This window comes from Salarias fasciatus, chromosome 18, assembly GCF_902148845.1.
Source record: "Salarias fasciatus chromosome 18, fSalaFa1.1, whole genome shotgun sequence".
NCBI classification, from domain to species: domain Eukaryota; kingdom Metazoa; phylum Chordata; class Actinopteri; order Blenniiformes; family Blenniidae; genus Salarias; species Salarias fasciatus.
Genome location: NC_043762.1, coordinates 4,101,017 through 4,126,362, shown reverse-complemented (window position 1 = coordinate 4,126,362; position 25,346 = coordinate 4,101,017). Strand labels below are relative to the sequence as shown.

The 25,346-nt window shown below is 46.6% G+C and overlaps 1 protein-coding gene across 4 annotated transcripts; it reads left to right on the top strand.

Moving 5' to 3' along the window:
• The first annotated feature begins 7,996 nt into the window (after window positions 1-7,996).
• Window positions 7,997-25,346, top strand: adcyap1r1a (adenylate cyclase activating polypeptide 1a (pituitary) receptor type I). Of its 4 annotated transcripts, none has more exons than XM_030114503.1 (14): window positions 7,997-8,090; window positions 14,325-14,418; window positions 18,015-18,125; window positions 18,205-18,305; window positions 18,442-18,539; window positions 19,489-19,621; window positions 21,343-21,496; window positions 21,674-21,734; window positions 22,314-22,383; window positions 22,501-22,592; window positions 23,007-23,090; window positions 23,808-23,937; window positions 24,246-24,287; window positions 25,070-25,346. In XM_030114503.1, exons 1-14 carry the CDS (start codon window positions 8,049-8,051, stop codon window positions 25,271-25,273), a joined length of 1,416 nt encoding a protein of 471 aa, XP_029970363.1. In that variant the 5' UTR covers window positions 7,997-8,048; the 3' UTR covers window positions 25,274-25,346. The 4 variants fall into 4 exon arrangements, with proteins under 4 accessions (XP_029970363.1, XP_029970362.1, XP_029970366.1 ...); XM_030114502.1 differs by having other exon boundaries at window positions 25,057-25,346; XM_030114506.1 differs by lacking the exon at window positions 23,007-23,090.

Genomic DNA, 25,346 nt, shown 5'->3' with positions numbered 1-25,346 from the left:
CCAGGGTTCCCCACCCCTGCTTTAATATGAAGTTTAGGACATCGTTCATTTTCAAATCTATCTTACCATTAGCCCATTTATGAAGAACATGCTAAAATTTATAAAAGTTTTAAATTTGTAATAAATAAATATATAAAAGAAAAATAGGATAATATCTTGTTTCGAATATGCCAAATCATGCCAAAAAATATATATTTTTTGGGGGCATTTTCCAATAATCTGGTGCTCCACCGCCATCCACCAAGCTGTGACCCCAAGGTGCTAAGCACCCCTGACAGTAAAAGGCTAAAATCATCCCTGTCTAGACGTATCCCAGTCCAGGTGTGAGATTCCAGTCCAGCCAAAAGGCAGATCGTCCAGGAGGAGCCAAGAGATGCTTCAGCAGTGTCTGGTACAGAGCTCATCCCTGGTTACAAAATTGTCAGTGGAAAGATGCAGCTTAGCGTTTTGTGTTCAGCTGTTAAAGACATGACAACTTCATGTTCTGCTCACTGGTGAGCTTTTACAAAGCTGTTAAAATGAGGACTTTATCAGAATCCCCACTTCAAATTTCTGTATTCATGTCTTTGGTTTGACAACTGAGAAAATGTGGTAACAAAACCTAAAGAGTGAATGATGTTATTGTTGCTGATTTTCAGTGTGACAGTATCTCTGTACTGTGGGACGAATGGGGGGAATGTCTGTTCTTGGTAAACAATAAAAGTGGTGTCCAGTACTTTGTTTGAGTGCCATGACCCATTTATTTCCACAGTGTATTTCTGCTCACCTGAGTAAAGCTCAGTCCTCGGATCTTGGGTTTTTCTTTGGATACTTTCTTCTTGTTCAGATGCTGCAGCTGCCTCTCTGACACAGTTTAAAACTGGTAGCTTCCCCTCTGACACACCTGCCACCGGCCAGCTGTGTCTGACCTGAGTGGCTTTCCTGTGATAATGTCCCTCCTGATGTTGCGATGCGTCCATCAGCTGTCCAGATAGATCACGCTGTCAGGTCACTGCTTCCATGACCTTTAGTAGTGTGTACACATGGTTTCTCATAAAATGATCTGTGATTTCATATATATAAAATACATACACACTCACACGGAGAGTTTTTAGACATCTGGGCCTTAACTGTAGAGCTGTCTGCCTTGGGTGGGTCTAGCAGGAGCATGAGGCTCAGATGGCATAGCGCCGAAGATCAGTGAACCGAGCAACACCTGACCTGACAAGCACAACATGACCGCAGTTCAGGAAGGTAATAACAAACCCAGAATCATTGACTATGATATCAGTGCAACATCCTTCATAGTCATTTTTTTAATAATTATTATTTAGATATTATATCTATTGGTATTACTTACAGTGTTGTTAATAGCGAGCAAGCAGCTGTGTATTTAAAACACCACAGTGGACCAAAGTGCTGCACAAAAAGAATAAATTACATGTAAAAGTGCACAGTTTACATGTTTACACAAAATAAAATACATAAAAGAAACAAAAAATGCAAATAAAAACAGTTAAACAAATGAAATGGTTAAAAAGATGATCAGTATAAAAGGCACTGAATAGATAGAAAATAAAACCAAGTTGACATGTTTGACAAACAGACAGGGAAGGGCCTGTGATGGACAGGAAGTCAGCTGATCAGTGGGATGGAGACCAGAATCATCTCCATCAGGGAGGGAGGACATGCAGATTGAAGGATTTTAAAATGGATTCGAATCTATATATGGGCAGCCAGCGAAAACATAGTGAAATACATCTGTGTTTATGTGGACCGGGTAAAGAACCAAGAGTGGCACCATGTGAAGCTGCTCTGACCCCACATAGAGGGCGCTGCAGTAATCCAGTCGACTGGCAGTTAAAGCACGGACTGCCATTTCAAGGTGTTGCCCTGAGAGCAGCGGCTTGAGTTTGGTCCACAGGTGGGAGAAACTGGACTTTCCACCTGATCGGGGGAGTCAGGCTTTTGGTCTGGATCCAGTTCAGCCTCGAGCTTTGTGATGATCGGTTGAGAGATCCGGGATCTGTAGGATGAGTTCCAGAGGGATTCAGTGCGACTCCTGTCTGACAGTGAAGGTCCCTGCTGAGATGAGCGACTTCTCATTAATAATTCCCACTGTGGCCATTTCCATCATGCTGCCGACAGCTTTACATCTCACACATGGTCAGCTGATGGACCCTCCAGCTCCCTTACTCCTGCTGAAACAATACAACTCACGTTTATATTAATACAAAACAAGTAGCAACGTACGTTTCAACCATTGAAGTCAAATAATTGTTACCACTGAATGCCTTGCCCATGAGTAGCTGGGATTGGCTCCGGCACCCTGCCGCCCTTAATGAATGAGTGAATGAATTGTTCTTTTGTGTAATGCTCATGTTAGTTAACAGGAACCAACATGTTTCTGCTCATGCTTTTTTCTCCATCGTATTTTTTTCCTCTGAATGTAGAATAAAGTTTCTTAATCTACATTCATTGTTATCTTTCATTATGTCTTCCTTCTCCAAATCTTTACAATCACCATGCTTGAGTTTGTCCCGGTTTGTTTAATCCATTAATGTCTGTTCTTCATCCGTCCGTCTTCTTCATCCTCGCCTGAGCTTCATCAACTCTTCCCCCTCCCTCACCGTCTTGGCTTTGGACCCATCTTCCTCTCTAATCCAGACGTTCCCGTGTGGAGTTCATGTTACACTGTGTTTTTTTTTCTGTTTTCTGAAGAACCGAGCCTCTGGAGCAATGTCAACCTTCAGGTTGTCAGATGTTTATTAATGTACACGTTGTGCCTTTCTGTGTCTCAGCTGATCTTCCTGTGCTTCCTGCTGAGGAACCCTGACATCTTCTCTTCTCTTGAGTTTTGAATGTTTGTGTTCTTCAGTACAGGAAGCTGGCCACTTCCTGCTTCAGTGTCAGCACTTCTCATAGCAGTCATTAATATATTATTAAGGTAGATGTGGAGATCTTTGTGACATGACTGTCTGGTTTTTTCGGTGGGATTTGGGCACATTGAACCAGCTCGGAGGGATTGTGATTCTGGATCATCAGTCAGCATCTGAACCATGCATTCTGCTTTCATCTATTCAGGAGAGGAGGTTTTTATGTGTGTGTGTGTGTGTGTGTGTGTGTGTGTGTGTGTGTGTGTTTTGAGGCTGTTTCACAGCCTGATGGTTGTTGCTTTGACCTTTGACATGAGCAAATGATTCCATTAAGTTGTGCTGTGACCACAGGACGCTGTCAGGGGAGATATTAAAAGGAAAATGAAGCCGCATATCTTCTTGTTCTCACACTGGTCGGTCGGACTGTAGTTAATGGAGAACTGGAAAGCTTGAACAGTGGAAGCCTCTTGAACACCAAGCCGTTTGCCATGGTAACCAAGCTCCAGCCGTCATCTTCACCTGCTATTACGCTACAGAAATAGGCCACCGCTTGCTGACTGGAAGTTCCACCTGTGTTTTTGTGTGTTTGTCCTTGAGGCAGATGAAACATGGGCTGTGCTGGTTTTGGAGCGTGCGGCCCGGCCCCCGTTCAAGATAAATCTCCTCTGCAGCCAGTCTGGTTCCTGTCTGCTTCAGACTTTTTTATGCTCCATTGATATAAATCAGCTGGATCACAGACTCTGCTCGGCTCACGTCACTGCTGCTGCAAACAAACAGGCTGGACCAGAATGAAGACGAGGAATCAGAGTTTTAGAGGCTGGTTGAATGGTTTCCTCCTCCGAAGGTGCAGCAGGACCTCCGATTCTGTTTTTTCTGCACCATGGTCATTTCTATGAGTTTTTTTTTTTAATGAATTCATTTCATTCATCCTGCATAAAAAAGGATCTAAGTGTGATTAGAGAAACCAAAGCCTGGCTCTCTTCATGTAACTTTTGAAACACTTCAAGCCAAACTGACATGATTGTGATTCTGGGAGTTATTTTCTGTCCACTGTCTCTGCTGTTGGGTTCCTCTGTAATGCTGTAGTGAGACAACTCTGAGAATTCATCACTGAACAGGAGTGGACTGAAACATGACCTGGAGTCCAGCTGGGGTCAGGGGTCAGCTGGGTTTCAACATGCCTGAGACATTGGTGGTAAGACTGCATCTCTGTCTCCTCCTGCATCCCTGTCTCCAGCTGCATCTCTGTGTCACCCTGTATCTCTGTCTCCTCCTCTATCTGCATATTTCTAATCCAAATGATTTTAATTTGTCTGTCTGGTGATACTTCAGCCCCTGAAGGACCAGACACTTCCTTCCTCCTCCTCCTTCTTCTCCTCTTCCTCCTTCCTCCTCTACTGTTCCTTTTCCACCTGTCCTCCTCCTATTCCCATTCCTCTGCTTCTTCTTCACTTCTTCATCCTCATTTACTGCTCCTCCTCCTCCTCCTATTTTCTTCCTCTCTTCCTCCTCTTTCTCCTCTCCTTCTCTTGCGCTCTTCCTGCTCGTCCTCTTCCTCCCACTCTTCATCTGCCTCCTCTCGCCCCCCCCTCCTCCTCCTCCTCGTCTCGGTGCAGCAGCAGCAGTATCAGCAGCAGCTCGGTGAGTCCTGCGTCCTGCAGCAGCAGCAGTACCGGTACCGGTACCGGTGGACCCATTACAGCCTCCTCAGTGTGACAGAAGTGTGATCCGGGAGAAGCGATGCGGCCGATGCGGGGATGTCTTCACGCGTAATTTGCGCTCGTGGGGAGGATTACGCATCGGTAAGTTGCGGTTGACTTGTTGTTTTAGGCGGAGCGCTGCTCCTCATCCCGCGCGCATTCCTCCGTCAGCCCGGCTCAAAGCTCCCGCACGGCGAGCGGGCACGCGCTCCTGTCGCCTCGAAGGTCACCCAGAGGCGTGATGGCTGGAGGAGAGGCTGGCTGTGCGGCAGGGCGGGAAGCCAGCCCCGATTCCGGTATTGATCACATTCATCAGACGTGACTGGTGTTTGCGCCGCGATGAGCTGCATGCACCCGCAGTCCGCACGCGGATGGGGGGGGGAGTGACCCCCCCACCAACACGGACCGAACAGGACCCAAGGAGAACCGCAAGCTGACGGCTCTGAGCGACCGCGGCGCGCGCACGAGCACCATCAGCTCAGTTTGGGCTGATTGAACGCGCGCTCCCGCGTTTCAAACGAGAATGAATATTAAATGTATGGCAATGTGGGGGGGGGGGGGGGGGGGGGGGGGCGCAGGAAGGAGAGAAGGGGGATGAGGAGCAGGAGGGGGATGGGGATGATGGGGGGGCGTGTGGAGACACATTTAAAATTCCCTTCACAGCAGACATGAGTCATTGAGGAATCGACGTGCACATCTTATTCCTTATCATTTTCTCTGTGTCTGCGCGTGCACGTCGACACGTGCACATATTACACAATTGCTTCACTGGCGTCCTTGTCTTCAGCTGGTCATCGTCCTGATCATGTAAACACAGCAGCTGAGCCGGAGACACCAGAGATGATCCACAGCTCCAAGACGAGCGGTTCGAGTCCCAGCAGTCCCCCGGCTGGGGCTGGAGCAGTCAGTCATGAGGAGCGTCCTTTCAGATAACACTGTGTATAATTAAACAGCAGTGTTCAATAATGGATCCGACCCCTTTAGAGATGCTTCAATGATGCAACATGTGAGTCAGTTTTACAGTGAATCTATAATTAACATGCAATATGGTACATTTGTACAAGCGTTCAGGCACAAATGTTCCTCAGCAAAACTTTCAGATCGGTTCATTTATGTTTCCTGGAGGAGCTGCAGACCTTCAGCATGAAGCCAAACATCGGTGGACTCTTCCACACAGCAAGTCCTGCTGCTCCGAGGTCCTCAGCGCTTCTCTTTAAGAACCTTTTATCAAATTTATCACCATAAGCCTGGATCCAACTGTGAGTCCGGGATCAAACCGGGGTGCTCCAGTGGTGAGGCGTCAGTGCTGACCTCTGTCCACCCTTGGGATTGATGCAAAATATGAATGCTTTATTGTTAAAATTAATTTAAATAGAAGAAGAAGAAGCGCTGCTTTCATCTGCTGTCCTGCTGAAGAGATTTTAGATCATCCATCAACTCACAGCTCCGCCGGGGGGAGTCAGACTGGGTTCCCCTCAGGAGGGGCGACACACTGCCCCACCGGCTCCTCGCTGTCAGAGACATACGGATGTGTCGTAGCTGTGTGTGTGTGTTTTTACTTTGGTTTGGAGCCTGCAGACACACTGCTGTGGCATTTAACTTCAACAGATGGGAGGGCAGTAACCAGCTCTCTGGGTGTGTGCGTGGTGCGTGTTTGTGCGTGTGTGTGTGTGTATGTGTGTGTTCTTTAAATCCATCCTGACACTGGTGCTTCAGCTCTGTTTGACCTGTGTCGTCCTGGAGGTTTGGACTCAGTCAACACTTTTTAATCTCTGAAATCTGAATGAAGATGTTGGCTTCACAGGTGACTGATCACCAGATGATCATTTTAATCACATTTCAGACCAGGTGTCAGTTAAAACGATTCCAAATTAGTGCTGAGTGAGTTTATTTCGAGGTGAAAACCTGGAACGCAGATACAGTATGTTGTCAAAGCGATCAGACTCCAGTCAGCTCTCATCCTGATGCCTCCGCTTGGCAGACATGATGCATAATATTTGAAAACGGTGCCTGTTTATTTCTTTAAGCATCCAAAGATGCTGCACGTCCACATGTCTGAGCTGCGTCTGCTAACAGAGAGAGGACAGAGCAGCATTTAATGTTCAACCACACCTGGAGGAAATAAAAGGTAGAGAATGGAGCGCAGCGCTGCAGCGTCATGCAGGATGTGATCTGGAGTGTTTCACTGACGTGTTGAAGATGGAAATGGAAACGAGGAGACACAAGTTCCAAAGTTCGATTCGAAGCTGAAAGAGTCTGGCCTTTCACACCAGAGGGTGTGTGTGTGTGTGTGTGTGTGTGTGTGTGTGTGTGTGTGTGTGTGTGTGTGTGTGTGTGTGTGTTTGAAGGCTGACCTGAGGCGTCGTCTCAGTGAAAACTGATTTCCACCTCACTGATCGATTCCTTCTGTCGTCTTCTTTCTTTTCATTTATCCTGAAAGTGACAACACACCCCGTGTGTGTGTGTGTGTGTGTGTGTTATGCTGTGTGACTGGGTGTTATTGTGTGCTATGATGTGTTTTGGGTTTGTGTTTTGCTGTGTGTTGGACACACACACACACACACACACACACACACACACACACACACACACACACACACACACGTTCTAGTAAACTCTGCTGGTACACCAGTTGTGGCTTCAGTTTGCTGTGTTGTACTGAGACCGTCAGTCAGTCTGAATTGTTCTCACGATGTTAAAACTAAACAAACACGTGAAATCAAGTCCAATTTAACCGATCGTCTGGTTTGTGTGTTTTTTTATTTTCGTTTTCAGGCACAGACACTAAGTCCAGATGCTTCTTGTGGAGGTAGAATTCTTAGTCACTTATTGATTTTAAAATACAACTTTATGAAATGTGAAGATTCTCAGAAAACACTTCAAAACAAAAAGAAAAACACGTTCACCGATTTCTGCTTGAAAATGATCATTTTCATTCATTATTAATATTTGATTCATTACTAGTTGTGAGGTAACTGGATGAAAGATTTATGAAGTTTTTTTATCTGTTCTTTTTCAAGAAACAGTCGTACCGCAGTAAATTAATTTAAGTACTGTTTAAAGCAACGCAATCAACTTATTAGTGAGGAAACTGGATTAGAAGGTGAGAGCCTCAGTTTGAATAGTCATGACTTCAGTATAGAGATGAAGAGGATCACATTACGTCGAGTAAAATTATACTTTTAATTAGATCTTAAAACATGATCAGTGAAAATATGTTTTTGTATTTGTTGCAAACATTACGTTCTGTAAAGTGTATTAGAAATGATTTTGTGTATTTTGTACACTAACATGAATGAAACATGATATCTGTGGTTAAATGTGGAGGAGAGCTGCAGCTCCTGTCCTGACAGGCCGTCAGAGGAGGATCATGAGAGCGTCAGTGAAGCTGGGCTGAAGCTGGTTTCCTCTGTGTCCCTCCAGGTCTTCGGGTGCTGAGCTGAAGCTGGTTTCCTGTGTGAGCTGTGTGGATCTGAGCGCCAGGCTGGACACCATGAGGAGCTTCCTGCTGTGTGTGGCGCTCCTGCTGCCTCTGGTGAGTCTCAGTCCCCCCACTGACCTGATGAACGCCAGCATTTCCACGTTCTGCCTCATCAGACTGCAGCTGCAGCTCAGCTTCACCACTGATGTTGACTAGTCATTCTTTCAACCAGTTGATTAGTCAGGTCAAGCTTTATTTCTCCGTGGTGCCTGATCGGGGTTTCAGGGTTTGGTTCATGGCTGTAGAGCTACGATGGGATGAGACTTGAGTTTCACATTTAGTGTGTTTCGCCGGTTTCGTTTCAGTGAAATGTTCCCAGACTTTGTAAAGTGGGTGGGAGTTTTTTAGCCTCTTCCTCCATGTTTCACTGAACAGGAGGGGAACTGGATACACTCTGCTGTTTGGGCCACATTCTTCTTCTTCTGTTTCCTTTTGGGACGTAAACAGAGCGATGCTGCACCCAGCACTTCCTGTAGTGAACTGCAGCACCAGCGCCTGGTGGGATTTTTAACATGCAGCCGTTTACAACAACAACAACAACAACACATCGACCCTTCAGTGTTCACGTCAGCATGTTCGATTACATGGACCTCTCCAGTGAGTTGGGGCGGCACGGTGGTGTAGTGGTTAGCCCTGGCTGTCCATGCCCTTCCTGAATGAAGTGTGATTCCCTGGCTAGCTGGGTCTCTCGTCATGTTTCTGAGGAACGGCAGAGGATTGCAGCAGCATATGTCCGTGATCCTGCGGTCCGTGTGGCGTGACTCACTTCAGTCGGTGGTCTCATCGGAACCAGGGAGCAGAGCGGGGCGCTGGAGCGCTCTGCGTGGGAGGAATCACACTGAGCGGAGCAGCACTTTCCTCAGGGAAGCCACACAGATGTGAAAATAAAGCGCTGCTCTGTTATTCGAAATGTCCAATTGCAGCATTTATCTGCCGCTCGGCATTGATTTGCTCCACGTTGATAAGCGGCGGAGGAAGAAGCAGCTGCCGCTGACTGCAGAGGAGGCGGAGCCAGCGCTGACGTGGCGCTCTGACCTTCAGAGGCTGACGGGCCTGAGATGTCCGTCATGGACGGAGTGTCGGATGAAGTGTCTGTTCTCCAAATGGGAGTTTGATCACATGCACTGCCGCCGTGCACTGCGAGAGCCGCTGACTTATCTGCTCGGTGAAAATGGCCTTGGGGAGAGCGAAAGTCTGGACGTCTGTTTCAGAGCAGGACACGCTGGAAAAATGATTTTATTGATCTGCTCTCCGCTCCCCACAGTGTCGTCATGGCGCCTGTTTTATGCTGTGGCTCTTTGGTGATTCTCAAACCGTGGTCCGGGGTCACTGAGGGAACACGTGGCATCGTTTGTCAAATTTGACTTCATTATAACCTTCTCAGATCCGAGATCTGTGCTCTGTGTTCCATGTCTGTGTGTTTGGCTTCACTGTAATGTTTGACAAGAGCAGACATACTTTCAGTTCAGTTCATCTTTATTGATATAAAGCCAAGTACAGCGCAGTCATTCCCAGAACCTGCAGAACCAGACGGAGAGGAGAAGACGTTCTGCTATTCCAGTTAAATTGAGCTGATAGACGAAGATAAACAAAGACGACAGAAAGACACTTTCTTTGCAGGCTAATGACACAGAATCTGTTTTCAATACTTCCAGTCTGGTGTTGAACAATTTTAGAAAAGATCTGTTCAATTTCGATTAGATTTGTGAAATTTCTTCAAATCAAACTCCAGTGTGAAATTCACCACACACAAAAACAGATTTAAAATGATCATCATATCAGTAAAACATGAGATGCTGTTTACTCTGATGACAGGATGAAAACTAACTGTTCCTTCCTACATGTATTTAGTGCAGAGAACCATGTGTGCATGTTTTTTTTAAAGTCCTTTTATTACAACTGGAGAACTAATGAAGAATGAATGAATGAACTATGACTGATGGATGTGTTCATGCAGAGACGACCAGCTTTGACTGAACCGAGGAAGAGGATTGGTGATGAGGGTCAGGACGGAGGGACACTGATGGACAGATCCCGATGGAGTTACCTGTCTGTTGTGGACATGGAGACAAAGGTCCTCGACTGGACTAACTCTGATACAGGAGTCATGTGGGAGAGTCGGTGTGACTAGTCAATATGAGATGGCGCTACACAGAATAACTTCACAGGTGGAGAACAGGAAGAGGGCAAAAAAAGAGCCAAACATGAAACCAGAGCTGGTCTGTAGTGTGGAGTTCAAGTCTCTTGTGGAATAAATTTCTTTAGAGTGAACGTTAAACAAAATGAATGTGAATGAAAAGAAAACTTTCAATTTTTTAAAACCAATAACATAAAGTCTATCACGGAAGTATCACCCCTTCAAAACTTGTCTTCATTCATTTATTTATTTAATTTAGCGGCTCTGTTAAAACTTCAAGAAAACAATGAAATAACTTGATAGAGGGATTATATGGATGGATGGATGAATGGATGGATGGATAGATGAATGGATGGATTGTGGATAGATACATGGAGGGATGCACAGATGGATGGTTGGAGGGATGGGTGGGTGATGGATGGATGGGTGGATGGTTGATGGTTGGAGGGATTGCAGGATGATGGCTAGATGGGTTGATGAATCGATGGATTGAAGGATGATGGATGGATGATGGACAGACGGATGGTTGGATGGATGGATGGTTGATGGTTGGAGGGATTGAAGGATGTTGGATGAGTGGATGAATGGTTGGATTGAAGGATGAGGGGTGGATGATGGACAGATGATTGGAGGGATGTGGATGGGTGAATGAATAGATAGATTGAAGGATGAGGGATTTATGATGGATGATGGATGGGAGGATTGAAGGATGATGGAGAGATGGATTGAAGGATGATGGATGAAGCAATTTATGGATGAGGGATTCATGATGGTTGGAGGGATGGATGAATGGATGATGGAGGGATGGAGGGATGGATGGATTATGGTTGAAGGGATGGGTAGATGATGGATGGATGGATGATGGTTGGAAGGATGGATGGATGATGGATGGATGGATGGGTGATGGTTGGAAGGATGGGTGGATGATGGATGAGAGATGGGTGGATGAGGGATGGAGGGATGGGTGGATGATGATGGAGGGATGGTGGATGATGGTTGGAGGGATGAGTGGATGATGGATGGATGGATGATGGTTGGAGGAATGGGTGGATTATGGATGGATGGAGGAAGATGGTTGGAGGGATGGGTGGATGATGGATGGATGGATGGATGGATGATGGTTGGAAGGATGGATGGAGGGATGGATGGATGATGGATGGAGGGATGGATTGATGATGGATGGGTGGATGGATGGATGATGGTTGGAAGGATGGATGATGGTTGGAGGGATGGATGGATGATGGATGGATGGAGGAAGATGGTTGGAGGGATGGAGGGATGATGGATGGGTGGATGATAGATGGAGGGATGGGTGGATGATGGACGGATGGATGGATGGAGGGATGGATGGATGATGGATGGATGATGGTTGGAAGGATGGATGGATGATGGATGGATGGATGATGGTTGGAGGGATGGATGGATGATGGATGGATGGATGATGGTTGGAGGGATGGAGGGATGATGGATGGGTGGATGATGGCTGGAGGGATGGATGATGGTTGGAAGGATGGATGGATGATGGATGGATGGATGATGGTTGGAGGGTTTTCAGGGATGGATGGATGGATGATGGATGGATGATGGATGGATGGATGGATGGATGATGGTTGGAGGGATGGATGGATGATGGATGGATGGATGATGGTTGGAGGGATGGATGGATGATGGATGGATGGATGATGGTTGGAGGGATGGATGGATGATGGATGGATGGATGGATGATGGTTGGAGGGATGGATGGAGGGATGATGGATGGGTGGATGATGGCTGGAGGGATGGATGATGGTTGGAAGGATTGATGGATGGATGGATGATGGTTGGAGGGTTGGAAGGATTGATGGATGGATGGATGATGGTTGAAGGGTTGGAGGGATGGATGGATGGATGATGGATGGGTGGATGATGGCTGGAGGGATGGATGATGGATGATGGCTGGAGGGATGGAGGGATGACGGCTGGAGGGATGGATGGATGGATGATGGATGATGGCTGGAGGGATGGATGGATGGATGATGGATGATGGCTGGAGGGATGGATGGATGGATGGGTGGATGATGGCTGGAGGGATGGAGGGATGGATGATGGATGGGTGGATGATGGCTGAAGGGATGGATGGCGGGATGGAGGGATGGGTGGATGATGGCTGAAGGGATGGAGGGATGGATGATGGATGGAGGGATGGATGGAGCAGTAGCAGTTGTCCTGCAGGCGGAGGCTGTCGCCAGGCTGCCGCCTCCTCTGAGCTCCACGGTGACGTCAGGAACATTTTGTTCGAGCCACAGCAGGAGGGAGGCTGACTCCGAGTAAACTCCGGTAAAAACAGGACTGCAACAGCTCCATGTGAAATATACTTCAGAGTTTTAGTGTTTTCATCCTCCTCTCATTCTGCTCAGAGCTCCATCTGCTGCAGTTGTGTGAATGATTTGGGTTTTTTTCTTTTCTCTTTGTATTTAAAACAGCCACCAACTCATTCTCAGTCTCTGAATTTAAGCCAACAGTCGTCGATTTAAAGCTTCACCTGCAGCTTTTCTCTCACATCACAGCTCCACTGCTCATAAATCATATAAGAGAAACCTGAACTGATATCCGCTGATCATTGATCCATAACCTTCACCTGCCTCACCCCTCAGTGTGTCCCCACCCCCCTCAGTCCTGAGGACGCGGCTCCCGGTGAGCTTGTGTTTCAGGCCAGAATCTCTAGATGTGAAAAATCTCGCTCACAAGCTGATTCCGGATCAGCAAAGTGGTTGAAGCTATTTGAGCTGAAAAAAAGTGAAAAATCAAAAGAAGAAAATTTAATTATTGCAACAATCAATATGTAAACGTAAGTGAATGAATCACTCGTCTGGTCCTGTTTTATTTCAGGCCATCTGCAGTCATGCCAAACTGATATTCGTCATCTGCAGCCAATGATTTCCTCCTTTCTGGGAGCCGGAGCGACCGACTCCTGGCTGGTTACCTGCTGCTTAGCAACATGGATGCTCGCTGCGCGTACGAAAGACGTCTTTCTTTCAAACAAAGCCAGCTCCGCTCCATCAAACCGTGTCCGTGACAACGTGGAAATGAAGAGGAGGAGGAACCGCTGCGGTCCGCACGCTCTGATGATGTGTCTCAGGATTCAGACCATGTTTTCAAATTCTCTTCATGTCCGGCCAGAAAGAGAGCGGGAGCGAATCCCAGGACGTCAGTCCGAGGACGCTGAATTCAGATTGATGAGTCAGCCAAGGCCTGAAAGATGGCACACACATCTTTTTAGAGTGAGAGACAACCAGCAGGGCTGTACGGTGGAGCAGTGGAGAGCTCTGTCGGCTCACAGCCAGGAGGTCCTGGGTTCTGCTGTAGGTTCCCTCTCGGTACTCCAGTTTGAAGTGTCCATCCATGTGAGAGTGGTCCTCTGTGTCTGTGTCCTCTGGACAAGGAGCAGGATGCAGGGATTCAGACTTGAGACAAATTGAAAATTGAGACAAACTTCTAGTTTCACCAGTTGATCGGTGCCGTCAAACCGGCAAACAAAAATCAACAGCATTGCGAGAAAACATGCTGTAGTTTCGGACATTCGTCAATAACAGAGATAGTGACTGAAGTTGACCAACCCCAGACTAGTGGAACTACGTTTTACCACCGTCGCTGGAGGTTTCTGCTAACTTTACCAAAAAGATGTCAATGTGAAGAGGTGGACTGAGGACAGACTGGATCAGAAACATCAACCATGTGAGAGACCGGTGAAGAAAAGCTGCATTGCACCATGAGGAAACCACTTCTGGGGAGTAAAATTCTTTCACTCAGGTCAGTTTGAGGAAGATCCACGTGGCTGGAAGGAGATCGGATGTCTTTGTTCTTCAAAACACAGTTAAAAACTATCTTACATGCAGGTTTGTCCAGATTGTTGTGTTGTGCCGGACTGAGCTGACTGTGGTCCCTGAACCCAAAAGAGAGAGAAAGAAACATTAGACTGCAATGTGAGTTTATTTTCTTTTCAGTAAAAACAGACAGTGGAATAAATTTGAATAATAATCAGTGTGGTTTAGTTTGACCGGTTTAATGTTCTGCAGATGTTTCTGTGCTTATGTTCCCATGAAACATGTTCCTACAGTCTCTGGCTCCTTCCCGGCTTCTCATCACAGCCTGCTTTGTGTGTTTTTCTGCAGGTGGCCTCCGAGTCGGAACACTGCATCATAAAGCGAGAACACGAGAAATGCATGGAGAAGATGGCCACACACAGCCCCGAGGAGGATGAATTCAGTAAGAGTGTGTTTGTGTGTGTGTGTGTGTCTCCATGCTGCTGACTAATCTGGCGCGAAGCGGCTGCATTTCATGGCTCATCTGCAGACCGATCAGAGTGTACTGGGTGAACGGGTCGGCCGATGCCCGCCCTGTTTTGAAACTTGGTATTCATGGATTGTTGAGGTTGGACAGAGAGTGGAACGTCCCTCTGTGCCTTTTTCCAAACACAGGAAGCCAGCAGCAGGAGCAGCAGCAGCAGGAGCAGCAGCAGCAGCGGCAGCGGCGGCGGCGGCGGCGTGGCTTCCTGGAAGCAGCGCTGCTCATTAGTGACTGCTGCAGGTCTCCTGCTGCGCACATCCACCCACTGCACTGACTCACCGCTGACGGAGGAAAACTCACATTTCTGAAATGGTTTTAAACCTCCTGTTCTCTGCAGCGTACGGTCACTTTCAGGATTCGGGGGTAAAATTCCCTCAAGTTCTGTGAAACAGCGTTTAACAGCCGGTTCAGTGAAGTGTTAAGGAAACTGCAGTGTGTGTGAGTTCGCTTTAAATCAGAGATGATTGAATTGAAGGAGAAATGATTGTGATTTCCTTCATTTTAGAGAATAACTGAAGGTGAATAAGTTTTAAATGAACATTACAAAACATATTGTTGTGTCACTGGATGACTCCAGTTAAAGTTCTCCAATATATCTTGTAAGAAACTACAGATCTGAGAAGGCTGCGAGACGTGAGCAGAGAGTCAGATCAGAGTCAGTAAATGTTAAATAAAATCTTCTTTTTGCCATTCCACCACTGGCTTCTTTAAATGTTTTAACTATTTATAATTACCTGGAATTTCTCTGATCAACCTTGATATTTCTCTGCTGTAACGGTGAATTTAGAGCATTTTGCTCTGTGAGTCTCGGTCTTCCGTGGTTTTGTTGATCCAGAGGAGTTAAAGCTTGGAGCGGATTCGTCTTCACGGTCTTTCAAAAGAAACTTTCTGCTGACAGAAAATTGCTGGAGGGGAAATAAAAAGTGCTTCTTCTGCACAAGTGTGACTCGGGGGCTTAAGACAAGGCAAAAAACAAAAAAGAGGAAATTCAAAAATGAGAAGAAGCATATCAGAAGTCAAACAGTAAATGAGTGGTTAGTGGTCTGCTTCTGCTTTTGCAACTTGTTTGATAAAAATCCAGTGAAAATCTAAGATGTGTTTGGTTTGGAATCAGGTTGCTGTGGCTGTAGTTTCTCTCCCTGTGAATCTGTTTTATGATGATTTACTGCGATCCTCATCCAGCTGACTCACATTGAGTCCGTCTCATTATTTCACCTCTGAATCAGCTCCTGCAGCAGGTTTCACTGGCAGGGTGAGGATAAATCAGCCTCACGATAAGCTGTGAGGATTTAGTTCTTTTAAAATAAAAAAATAAAGAAAGTTAACCGCCATATTGGTATTCCATGGCCTTTCCTACCATCCCATACCACCGATTCCCAGCATGCCCTCCGGCAGCTCGGGCTTGCCGGGTCTGGCCTGTTGTCTTCCCCGTCACCCGATCCAACTCAGCGCTCTGCAGCTCTCTTCACCCGAGTGTCAGAACATCAGGTGAAAGGAACCAAATCCACTGATGATCTTCCTTCTGTTGGAACACGGTGTTTGTTATCCTCCGTCCATGACGAGAACAGGAGTCCAGGAACAACTGGCGGCTCAGGTTCAGAGCAGGCTGTTCCGACGGTGCTTCCCAGGGTGCACGCCAGATTCAGTCTTCTGTTTGGATCAGAATAATACAAAAAAAGCGTCTGGACGGGTGAAAATGTGCACTGTGGGGGGACAGTGGTGCAGGCGGAGGGCTCTGTGAGGCCGGCTGCCTCTGCAGCTCGCTCCGGCTCCGTCAGCTCCGATCTGCCCTTTAAAAGCTCATTATTGGCCTCATGTCCAGCTGGCCAGACACAAGCAAAACAGATTAGAGAGTCCAGCAGAATGAACACACACACACACACACACGCACACATGCACACACACACACACTCGCCTCCTCTGCAGCTCTATAAAACCTCCTGTGCAGAAACCAGGATGTAAAGCCAGCGGGGGAGGGGCAGCTGAAGCTATGTGAGGGGTGTGAGATGGAAACAAAGAGATCACAATGCCCACGTTTACATGAGGTTTAATTCCCTTCAATTCCAAATAAAACTTCATTAAATGACCTTATTCTGAATGAAAATGATTGTTCCGAGTTAAACTTAATTCTGAATAAAGTGACTGGTTTATTATTCGAGCTGGATTTAATAATTCCTTCATCGTGTAAACCTTCATTCCACTTTCAGTTCATTCCAGTCGCTCTGCTCGTTCTCTTGTCCTGTCACGACGGCGCACATATTCCAAGATGGCCGCCCAAAGCGTTGGACTACAACGGAAAGGATTTATTTTGAAAACATCAATATGTGGACCTTTTTTAAAGTTAATCGAGAAAGAAAAAGAAAGAAAGAAAGAAAATGCAGGAAGTGGAGTTTAAGTTTTATTCATAGCGCACTTTACATTTGAATTCAAATCTCAAAGTACTACAATGGGCACAGGGTTAAAAACAACAATAGTACATTACACTACAGCATACTGTAAAAGCAACATTAGCGTTGGTATGCCTTTCTAAAAAAGAAGGTCTTGAATCCTCTTTTTAAAGTTAAAACAAACTTTTAAAAGTTAAAAGTTTGTCTGCTTCCCGTAGATGTAGTTGCATCACTTCTTCCTCCTGTCCAGTCAGAACCCTTCACAACCCCCAGATCTGATGAGGAATTAAATAAAGGAGAATTAACATGTTTTCCATGTAATCCTTCGTAATACTCTGATACTTTAATGTGACCGTAGCCAATGAAACGGGAGGCAAGAACTGAAACTTTTAAATCCCATTCAGCCTGGACCATGGATTCTGTCTGTAGAAACTTCCAGTCTTTATCAGTCTGGGAACAAGGGTAGTTTAAGTTGATTAGACTGATTCGGTGTTACTATAGCTATTAATATTGAATTAAAATAATAAAACAAGTTAATTTAAAAGACGTGTTCTAGACCCCTCAATAAGAGCCTAGTCCCACAACATCAGACTCTACTACCTGACATTCAGAGAATACCGGCCCGGAGGCACATGCCTACAATATTACAACAATATTTTCATGCATTAAGAAGCCTAACAAGGTCAGGAAGACATGAGGAATGAATTGGATGGTAGATAATTGTTTTTAGTCTCACTTACAGCTGATTTAAGGCACGGGTCAAGACCAACCCGTTACCATTAGATTAGACAGGAGCAGGACAGGAAGAGGAGTGTTAAAGCGGGACAGGTCCACCTGGACCGGTCTCCAGTCCACCTGGACCGGTCTCCAGTCCACCTGGACCGGTCTCCAGTCCACCTGGACCGGTCTCCAGCCCATCGCAGGTCGAACACTCAGAGACAGACTTCTCCATGTAAAACATTTGCACTGTTTTCCTGCGTCAGTGTTCATGAACCCGATTCAAACGTAGGAAATAGCGTCCGCCCGTTATTCCACACCATCGAGCTGGTCTACATGAGTTGTGTGTCGAAGACAATGTGCAGTGGACTGTCCTCTAACCCCGTCCTGCTCTGTGTCCCCGTCCCTCAGCCTGTGGCTGGATGTGGGACAACCTGACGTGCTGGCAGGCGGCCGACGTGGGCGAGGTGGTGGTGGTGAACTGCCCGGACCTCTTTCATGAGTTCATGGGTCCAGACGATGGTGAGTGAAGTCGTCTCCTGACGGCTGAGCTGCTGCTCCCGGCCCGGTCTGCTCTGCTGAAGCAGCTCTTCTCTTTCAGAGATGGGTAAAGTGAGTCGTAACTGTACGGAGTACGGCTGGTCGGAGCCCTTCCCCCACTACGTGGACGTCTGCTTCTTCTACGACAACACCACCAAGCCTGTACGAGCTCTTTCTTCCCTCATGCACCGCTCACACACACACACACACACACACACACACACACACACACACACACACACACACACACACACACACAGTGTATGGTGATGACTGACCGTGTGTGTCTGACCGTCAGGACATGTACTACGCCTCAGTGAAAGCTCTGTACACAGTGGGCTACAGCACCTCGCTGGTGTCTCTGACCACGGCCATGGTCATCCTCTGCAGATTCAGGTGAGTTCAGGACCAGCTCTCTCTCAAACCAACAAACATCAACTGCTCTCAAACATGCACTGCGGCACTTCTTACAAATCTCAGCTTTAATGGGAAAAGAGTCAGAAAGTTGAGTTGGAGGTTCGAGGAGCGGAACGGAGACCGAGAAAGAACCACAGAGAGGCGCTTCACAAGTTCTACAAGCACAACAGTGAAGCCAAATTAACTGATTATCTTAAAAGTTATTTGTCTGTGCATTAATGTGACAGTCTAACAGAAAAAAAGGAATCAAAAAGTACACAAAAAATATAACAGCTAGAATCCAGCAGTAAATTTTTAGTCAGTTAGTTTAGTAATCAGTAATATGGCAATTATTATTCAGTTACATTTTGAAAATGCTTTAAAAACTGAAGCATAACCTGAGAAAGTTCTTTAATGTAGCTAATGGATGTGAGGATGAAACAGAGCTCAAAACATCCACAGAGGATTTTTCACACCAACAAATTCCAGTCCTTGTATCGACTGCTGCGGTTTGAGCCCACCTGCTTCCTCCTGCTTCCTCACGCTAAAAGCATATTTCTTCCTGCATTTAGCTTAAATCAAGTTAACGAATACAATGTTGAGAGTTTTCGTTTTCTTCTGTTATCAACATAAAGTTCATGCAGAAGTCTTAGTTCAGCTGAATTAGAAATCATTCAGAAGTCGTTGAAGTCACTGACGGTTGCTGTTGAGGACATTGAGACGGTTCCCACAGTCTCTGAAGCAGGGTCTCTAACCCCGGAGGCTCTGGACGCCCCTGTCCCGCGTTCAGCTCGCTTCCTGCTGTTTCCCTCCTGACTGCTGTTTCAGGCTCCTGAGTGAGGAGCTGGACGGCGATATGATGATTAAACTGAGTTTTGAAGGAGGAAGGAGGCGTTCTTATCTCCGCTGATAAACAGGCAGTGATGTCTGCTCTCCGCCGTCTCTGCAGGAAGCTCCACTGCACCAGGAACTTCATCCACATGAATCTGTTTGTGTCCTTCATCCTGAGAGCCATCTCCGTCTTCATCAAGGACGGCGTGCTGTACGCCCAGGAGGACAGCGACCACTGCTTCACACACACAGTCAGTGACCACTGCGCCACACATTTCAGTAGCCGTCTTTGTATTGGTATGAGGCCAGGTTACAAATGAAGCTCCGAGTTTCTTCAGGGTGGAAGATATTCATGAACCTGAGGAGATGGATGGATCCATATCCCTTTTCATGAAGGCAGTCTCAATTTAAAGTGTGTTTCATTTTGCCGTGAGGCGTGGTCCACGGTGTGTTTCAGTTCTCATCCTCCTCCGCTGTCTGTGCACGCTGTTGTTTTTATATGCAAAGCCTGGCCCAAAATGAGGGACGCAGCAAGAGGAAAGTGGGAATCCTTCAAAACGTCTGCCAGGTTTCTGCGTGTATTGATGATAAAATGTGACATTATTGGACTCCCTGGCACAGACACTGATAGCTGATATTAGAGAAACAACTGTCATATTTTCTGACTTCTTGGCTCTGAACAGAGTCGTTGGAGTAAAACCAGATCTGAATGAAGCAGGTCTGACTGAGAAATAACACTCACAGTGAGGAAATTGGCCCATTTCTCAGTTTTAACCGTTTTATTCATTGCAATTTGAGGCAGATAATTGAAAGTGAAAATGTCTCTGTTCTGAATGGAAAGTGATTTAGTGTCCTGGCAGACCCTGCAGGCCAGCCAATCAGCAGGTCAGAGTGCGTACTGACCCTCGGGCTTCACGCTGAAGGAGGCGCTGAGGGCAAACAGTCAGGTTTCAGTGTCTGGATCTTCTGAATGTAAAAACAAGTTGTGTAACAGCTGACGAGGCGTGCTCAGTTCCAGGTATGTCAGGAAGCTGCTCCCGTCTGTTTGATATTCACTTTTAAACAAACTTCACTCTCATGCAGAGTTTTGCTGAAAGCAAACACGCCATTAGATGACTAATGCGCCCCGATTACAAAAGCAGAACAGGCTCTTAGCCTTCATCTCTGCGCCCGTCATGAGGCGGCCATGATAAATAAGCCTAATTAGAAATGCTAATGTCCTCAGCAAGGCCATGGAAATCCCCCCGTACAGCCCCATTAACATTTGAATGGGAACGTTGGCCTTTTGGGCGGTGACCGGCGCCTCGCCGCCGCGGCCCAGCTGATCACAGCTGTTTGTCCCTCTGGCTCAGAGGACCTGATCACCGCTGCTCCCCGTGTGGACTCCGCTCATTGGATTACACTCACCTGACATGAGGGTGGCGGGCGGCCGCTGTACGCCCGTCACGCTGAGCTGAACTTCTCAGGTAATTAGAGCAGGATGCACAGAGGGTCTGTTCATATCTGATCATCCAGACCAGCCAGGTGACTGACTGCACCACCGTGTGGTACACAGAGGAATTGCAAGACTAGATTTGATTGGGTAAATGTATTTACTGGCAAATCTTTGTGAATCTCTGCAGAGTGACGATATTTTTGGTCAGTAGTTTGTTTGCCCTTGGATTTTACTGTTAAATGAGCGACTTTGCCCCTCCGGCTCCGTCCTGTGTTATGGAGCTGCCAGGCGGACTGGACGATGGAGCCCTTCATCATCCTCATCCTCCTGTTCTACAGAGAGGGATGACGCTCGACGCACCTGAACCCACTATCTGGTCTCTGTTTCAGCTGGTCTCAGTATCTGGTCTCTGTTTCTGCTCAGGGTGTAACTGACCAGCAGTCATCAACACCAAACACACCTGAACACACACCCTGACCGTGAGGCCGGCCCACAGCTGTGCTCCAGATGTGAACGCTGCTCTCCTCTGACCTGCAGGTGGCGTGTAAAGCAGTGATGGTCTTCTTTCATTACTGCGTCATGTCCAACTACTTCTGGCTCTTCATCGAAGGCCTGTACCTCTTCACGCTGCTGGTGGAGACGTTCTTTCCAGAGAGACGTTACTTCTACTGGTACACCATCGTGGGGTGGGGTGAGTCGCTGTGCGTCTAAGGTGGATTTAATGAAGAGACTCTCTGTGAAAGTTTAAATAGGGGCCTTCCAAAAGGAGGAGTAAAAGCAGTGAGCTGCCGTCTAGAATCAGCTTGTCTTTGTGGTTAAACGAAGCGCGATTTCTGAAATGACGGCTGTTCCTCATTCATTTTAACAGGAACTCCCACTATTTGTGTGACTGTCTGGGCCGTTCTCCGGCTCCATTTCCATGACACTGGGTACGTATAGCCTTTAAATACCCTCTTTAAATATATATCCTGGCTCTTTAAATACATACCCCAAATCTTTGAATACATGCCCTGGCTCTTTCAATATGTGCCCCAACTCTTTCAATATAACCCAAACTTTTTAAATATATAGCCCAACTTTTTAAATATGTTCAATTAAAAATGGATGTGAGGCTGTTGGTGTTTAAATAAATACATTGTAACATAATTTTAGGGATTTAAAGGTGCAATAAGTAATTACTTAACGTACAACTTGATTGTTTCAACGTAATGTTTATCAATGAGAGGTGACACATGGGAATGATTTTTATTGGTTTTTGCAATAAACTTCTTTCTTATTGTACCTTTATAGCGCACACACACTGTATATTATTTTGGAACAGATATAAAACACTGACTGCATTTCAGCAACTCGGTCATTTAATAAATGTTATTTGAGGATTTCTTCTTTTCTCTGGAACATGTAACAGGAGTGTAACTTCTGCATTAGTGTAGTTTTGAGCTGTAAATCTCTCTCATGTGTTCCAGTGCTTCCTGTGAGTGAGTATTAGAACTGTTGTCCTCCCGCAGATGCTGGGACACTAATGAGCACACTGCCCTCTGGTGGGTGATCAAAGGACCAGTGGTGGCCTCCATCATGGTACGAACGCCAGCCGCTCGGTGTGGACTGAATCACAGACTTGGTTCTAATTGTTAAAGGATAGCTAGATGTGTGTGAGGATATTCACTGTCACTGCCACGACTCTGTTGCGTGCAGATAAACTTCGTCCTCTTCATCGGGATCATCATCATCCTGGTGCAGAAGCTGCAGTCTCCCGATATCGGAGGGAACGAATCCAGCATCTATCTGTAAGTGACTGTCAGCTGGTTCACTGTCCGCTCAGGAAGGTTCAGTCTGCTGATGCTTTTCTTTACATCCTGCTCAAGAAGGTTCAAAAAAGATTTTTTATGTCAGCTGTTCCCTTCAAAACATATACACATACTCTGGATACTATGTGCTTCAGATTTTTTTTGTTTTGCAGTCATGTAAAGTTTAAAATCTTGACAAGAAAAGAGTTTCGATAGATAAACCTTGACTCGTGCTCCACTGAGTACGGTCACTGGGGCTGCATTCGCCCTCATGGAGCTTTAAACCTTCCTCCTTCCAGCAGGTCATCTCAGACCGAGTGTGTGAGCGAGGGTGAAGATGTGTGTGACGCTGTGTGTCTGTGTCCCTAAAGGCGTTGTCTCTGTTGTGTTGTGTGTTGTCTTTGTGCCGTGTAGCAGCTGTGCTCAGAAATGCTTCAGTGAGCCCACTCAGGCTGTTCAGCATTCGTGCAGGATGTCAGAGTTATCCACCATCACACTGTAAGTGTGTGTGTGTGTGTGTGTGTGTGTGTGTGTGTGTGTGTGTGTCGGTGTGTCAGTGTGTGTGTTTGTGTGTGTTTGTGTTTGTGTTGTGTACTCCCTATGTGCATGTGTGTGTTTGTGTTTGGAGGTTTTTTTTTGTTTGTTTGTTTTTATATATTAATGATCGGCGCTCCCAGACAGGGAAATCTGTGTTTGTAGGTAAAGTTTATTTGGAGCTTCTCACTCGGTGCTCATTCACAGGTTCAACCGTCAAGTGTAGTTGCTCGACCTGGGAACATCTGGAGGAAATTCTCTCAACAAAACCATACACTTGCTCACTGTGTGTATGTGTGTGTGTTTGTGTGTGTGTTATGAAGTGTCCCAGACACACTTCGTTCCTACGAGGCCATTCAGTGGATTATTCACCTTTTGACGAACTGAGCTGTATTCTCCTGGCTCATGAATTGCAGATTATTTTACGTTCCTGACTGGATTCAAACTAAACCAGTGTCCAGGTTGATGCATCGGCTTTGTGCTAACAGCATTTCACGATCCACAATAAGAAAACGGACTGGATTCAGCAGCCTGATCCCTTGAAAAAGAAATCTGAAAATTTGCCCCACATTGTTTTTGAAGTCAGAGTTGCGATGCTGTGATGAGCTGCAGCTGCTGAGAGTGCTGGAAAGTGACGAAGACGCTGTGTGTGTGTGTGTGTGTGTGTGTGTGTGTGTCCAGGCGCCTGGCCCGCTCCACCCTGCTGCTCATCCCTCTGTTCGGGATTCACTACACGGTGTTCGCCTTCTCGCCTGAGGACGTCAGCAAGAGGGAGCGGCTGGTGTTCGAGCTGGGGCTGGGCTCCTTCCAGGTAAGACCCAGCTGCTCTCCGCTGGAGGCCTGGAGGAAAACCCAGACCAGGGCCTTTCAGCTGGATCCAGACTCTTTACATACAGACTGTTTATCACAAGCCTGGATTTTATTATCAAACAAAGTTGGTTTTAAAGTTGATGTTAAAACATGAATAGATAGAATGTTAAGCCATGTATTTTCCCGGACTCAGAACTCAGTCTGAGAGAAATAACACTTCATGTGTTGTTTTAGGACTGTGGCTGTGATCAGTTTGTATTCTTTGTGGAACTGAATGATTGACTCTGTCGGACATTCCCCCCCCCACAGGGTTTTGTGGTCGCTGTCCTCTACTGCTTCCTGAACGGAGAGGTAAGTCTGTGTCCTCTCTGACACGTGAAGTCTGTTTTATTCTTTTTTTTCTCAGACTTTGGGAAGGAAATGAAACATCTCTTAGTCCCTCTAAAACCGTGGAATTGATCATTAAAAACAATATCATACTTCAAAATGTTAGTTTTCACAATCTAATGAGTTAAATGCCTGAATGACCAAATGGGTAAAGACTTTAATCCCCCTGCATCGAACAGATTTGAACCTGCAGTAGAGGAAACTGAGTGGAGACTCCCTGTACTCAGGCAGTTATAAAGAGGAGCTGATGGTTGTTTTCCTTTACCCTGTCAGATGAATCAACATCAAGCACATTTCTGTTGGCTTGTTCTGCCTTGTCAATCAGCGTCAGCTCAGTTCACCTCCAAAAAAATGGATTAAAACAAATAACTGTGGTGAACTTTGTTCCCATATCAACGAGGCAAACACAAACTTGATGAAACAAAGAAAGGAAATAGTTGTGTTTGGGGAAAACTGGATCCAAAAAGAGAAAGAGCACTTGATGGCTCTTCATCGAGCACTGACTGCTATCGTGCAGCCCTGCTGGAGCCTGAATGAGCCGTGATGCCAGCTGGAGGAGACAGACCGGTCCTGTTTGCATGCGTGTGCGGATTTATTTGTATGAGCGTTCATAGCCTGATGTTTTCCCGTGATGGCCGTTTGCAACAGTGGTCCATTGTCCATGTGTGAACTACACGTTACCTTTTGGAGGAACTAGCGCAGCTTAAAGTACATTAAAAATGACCTTGTGAAGTTTCTCCCTGAAGGTGCAGTCGGAGATCAAGAGGAAATGGCGCAGCTGGACGGTGAACCGGTACTTTGCGGTGGACCTGAAGCAGCAGAGGCATCCGTCGCTGGCCAGCAGCGGGGTGAACGGCGGCACTCAGCTGTCCATCCTGAGCAAGAGCAGCTCCCAGATCCGCATGTCCAGCCCGCTGGCGGAGAGCGCCAACAGCAGCCTGCCGACCTGAGCGTGTGAGGCCGGCGCTCCACTCCAAGGTGCTGTTCCTCGCCTCAGACTGAGTCAGCAGGCCCACCTGACCC

Coding starts and splice junctions, on each gene's coding strand:
- adcyap1r1a (XM_030114502.1), top strand. CDS start 8,049: ATGAGGAGCTTCCTGCTGTGTGTGGCGCTCCTGCTGCCTCTG. Junction 21,497..21,673: donor GTACACCATCGTGGGGTGGG/GTGAGTCGCTGT, acceptor TCATTTTAACAG/GAACTCCCACTATTTGTGTG. Junction 21,735..22,313: donor CTCCATTTCCATGACACTGG/GTACGTATAGCC, acceptor GTCCTCCCGCAG/ATGCTGGGACACTAATGAGC.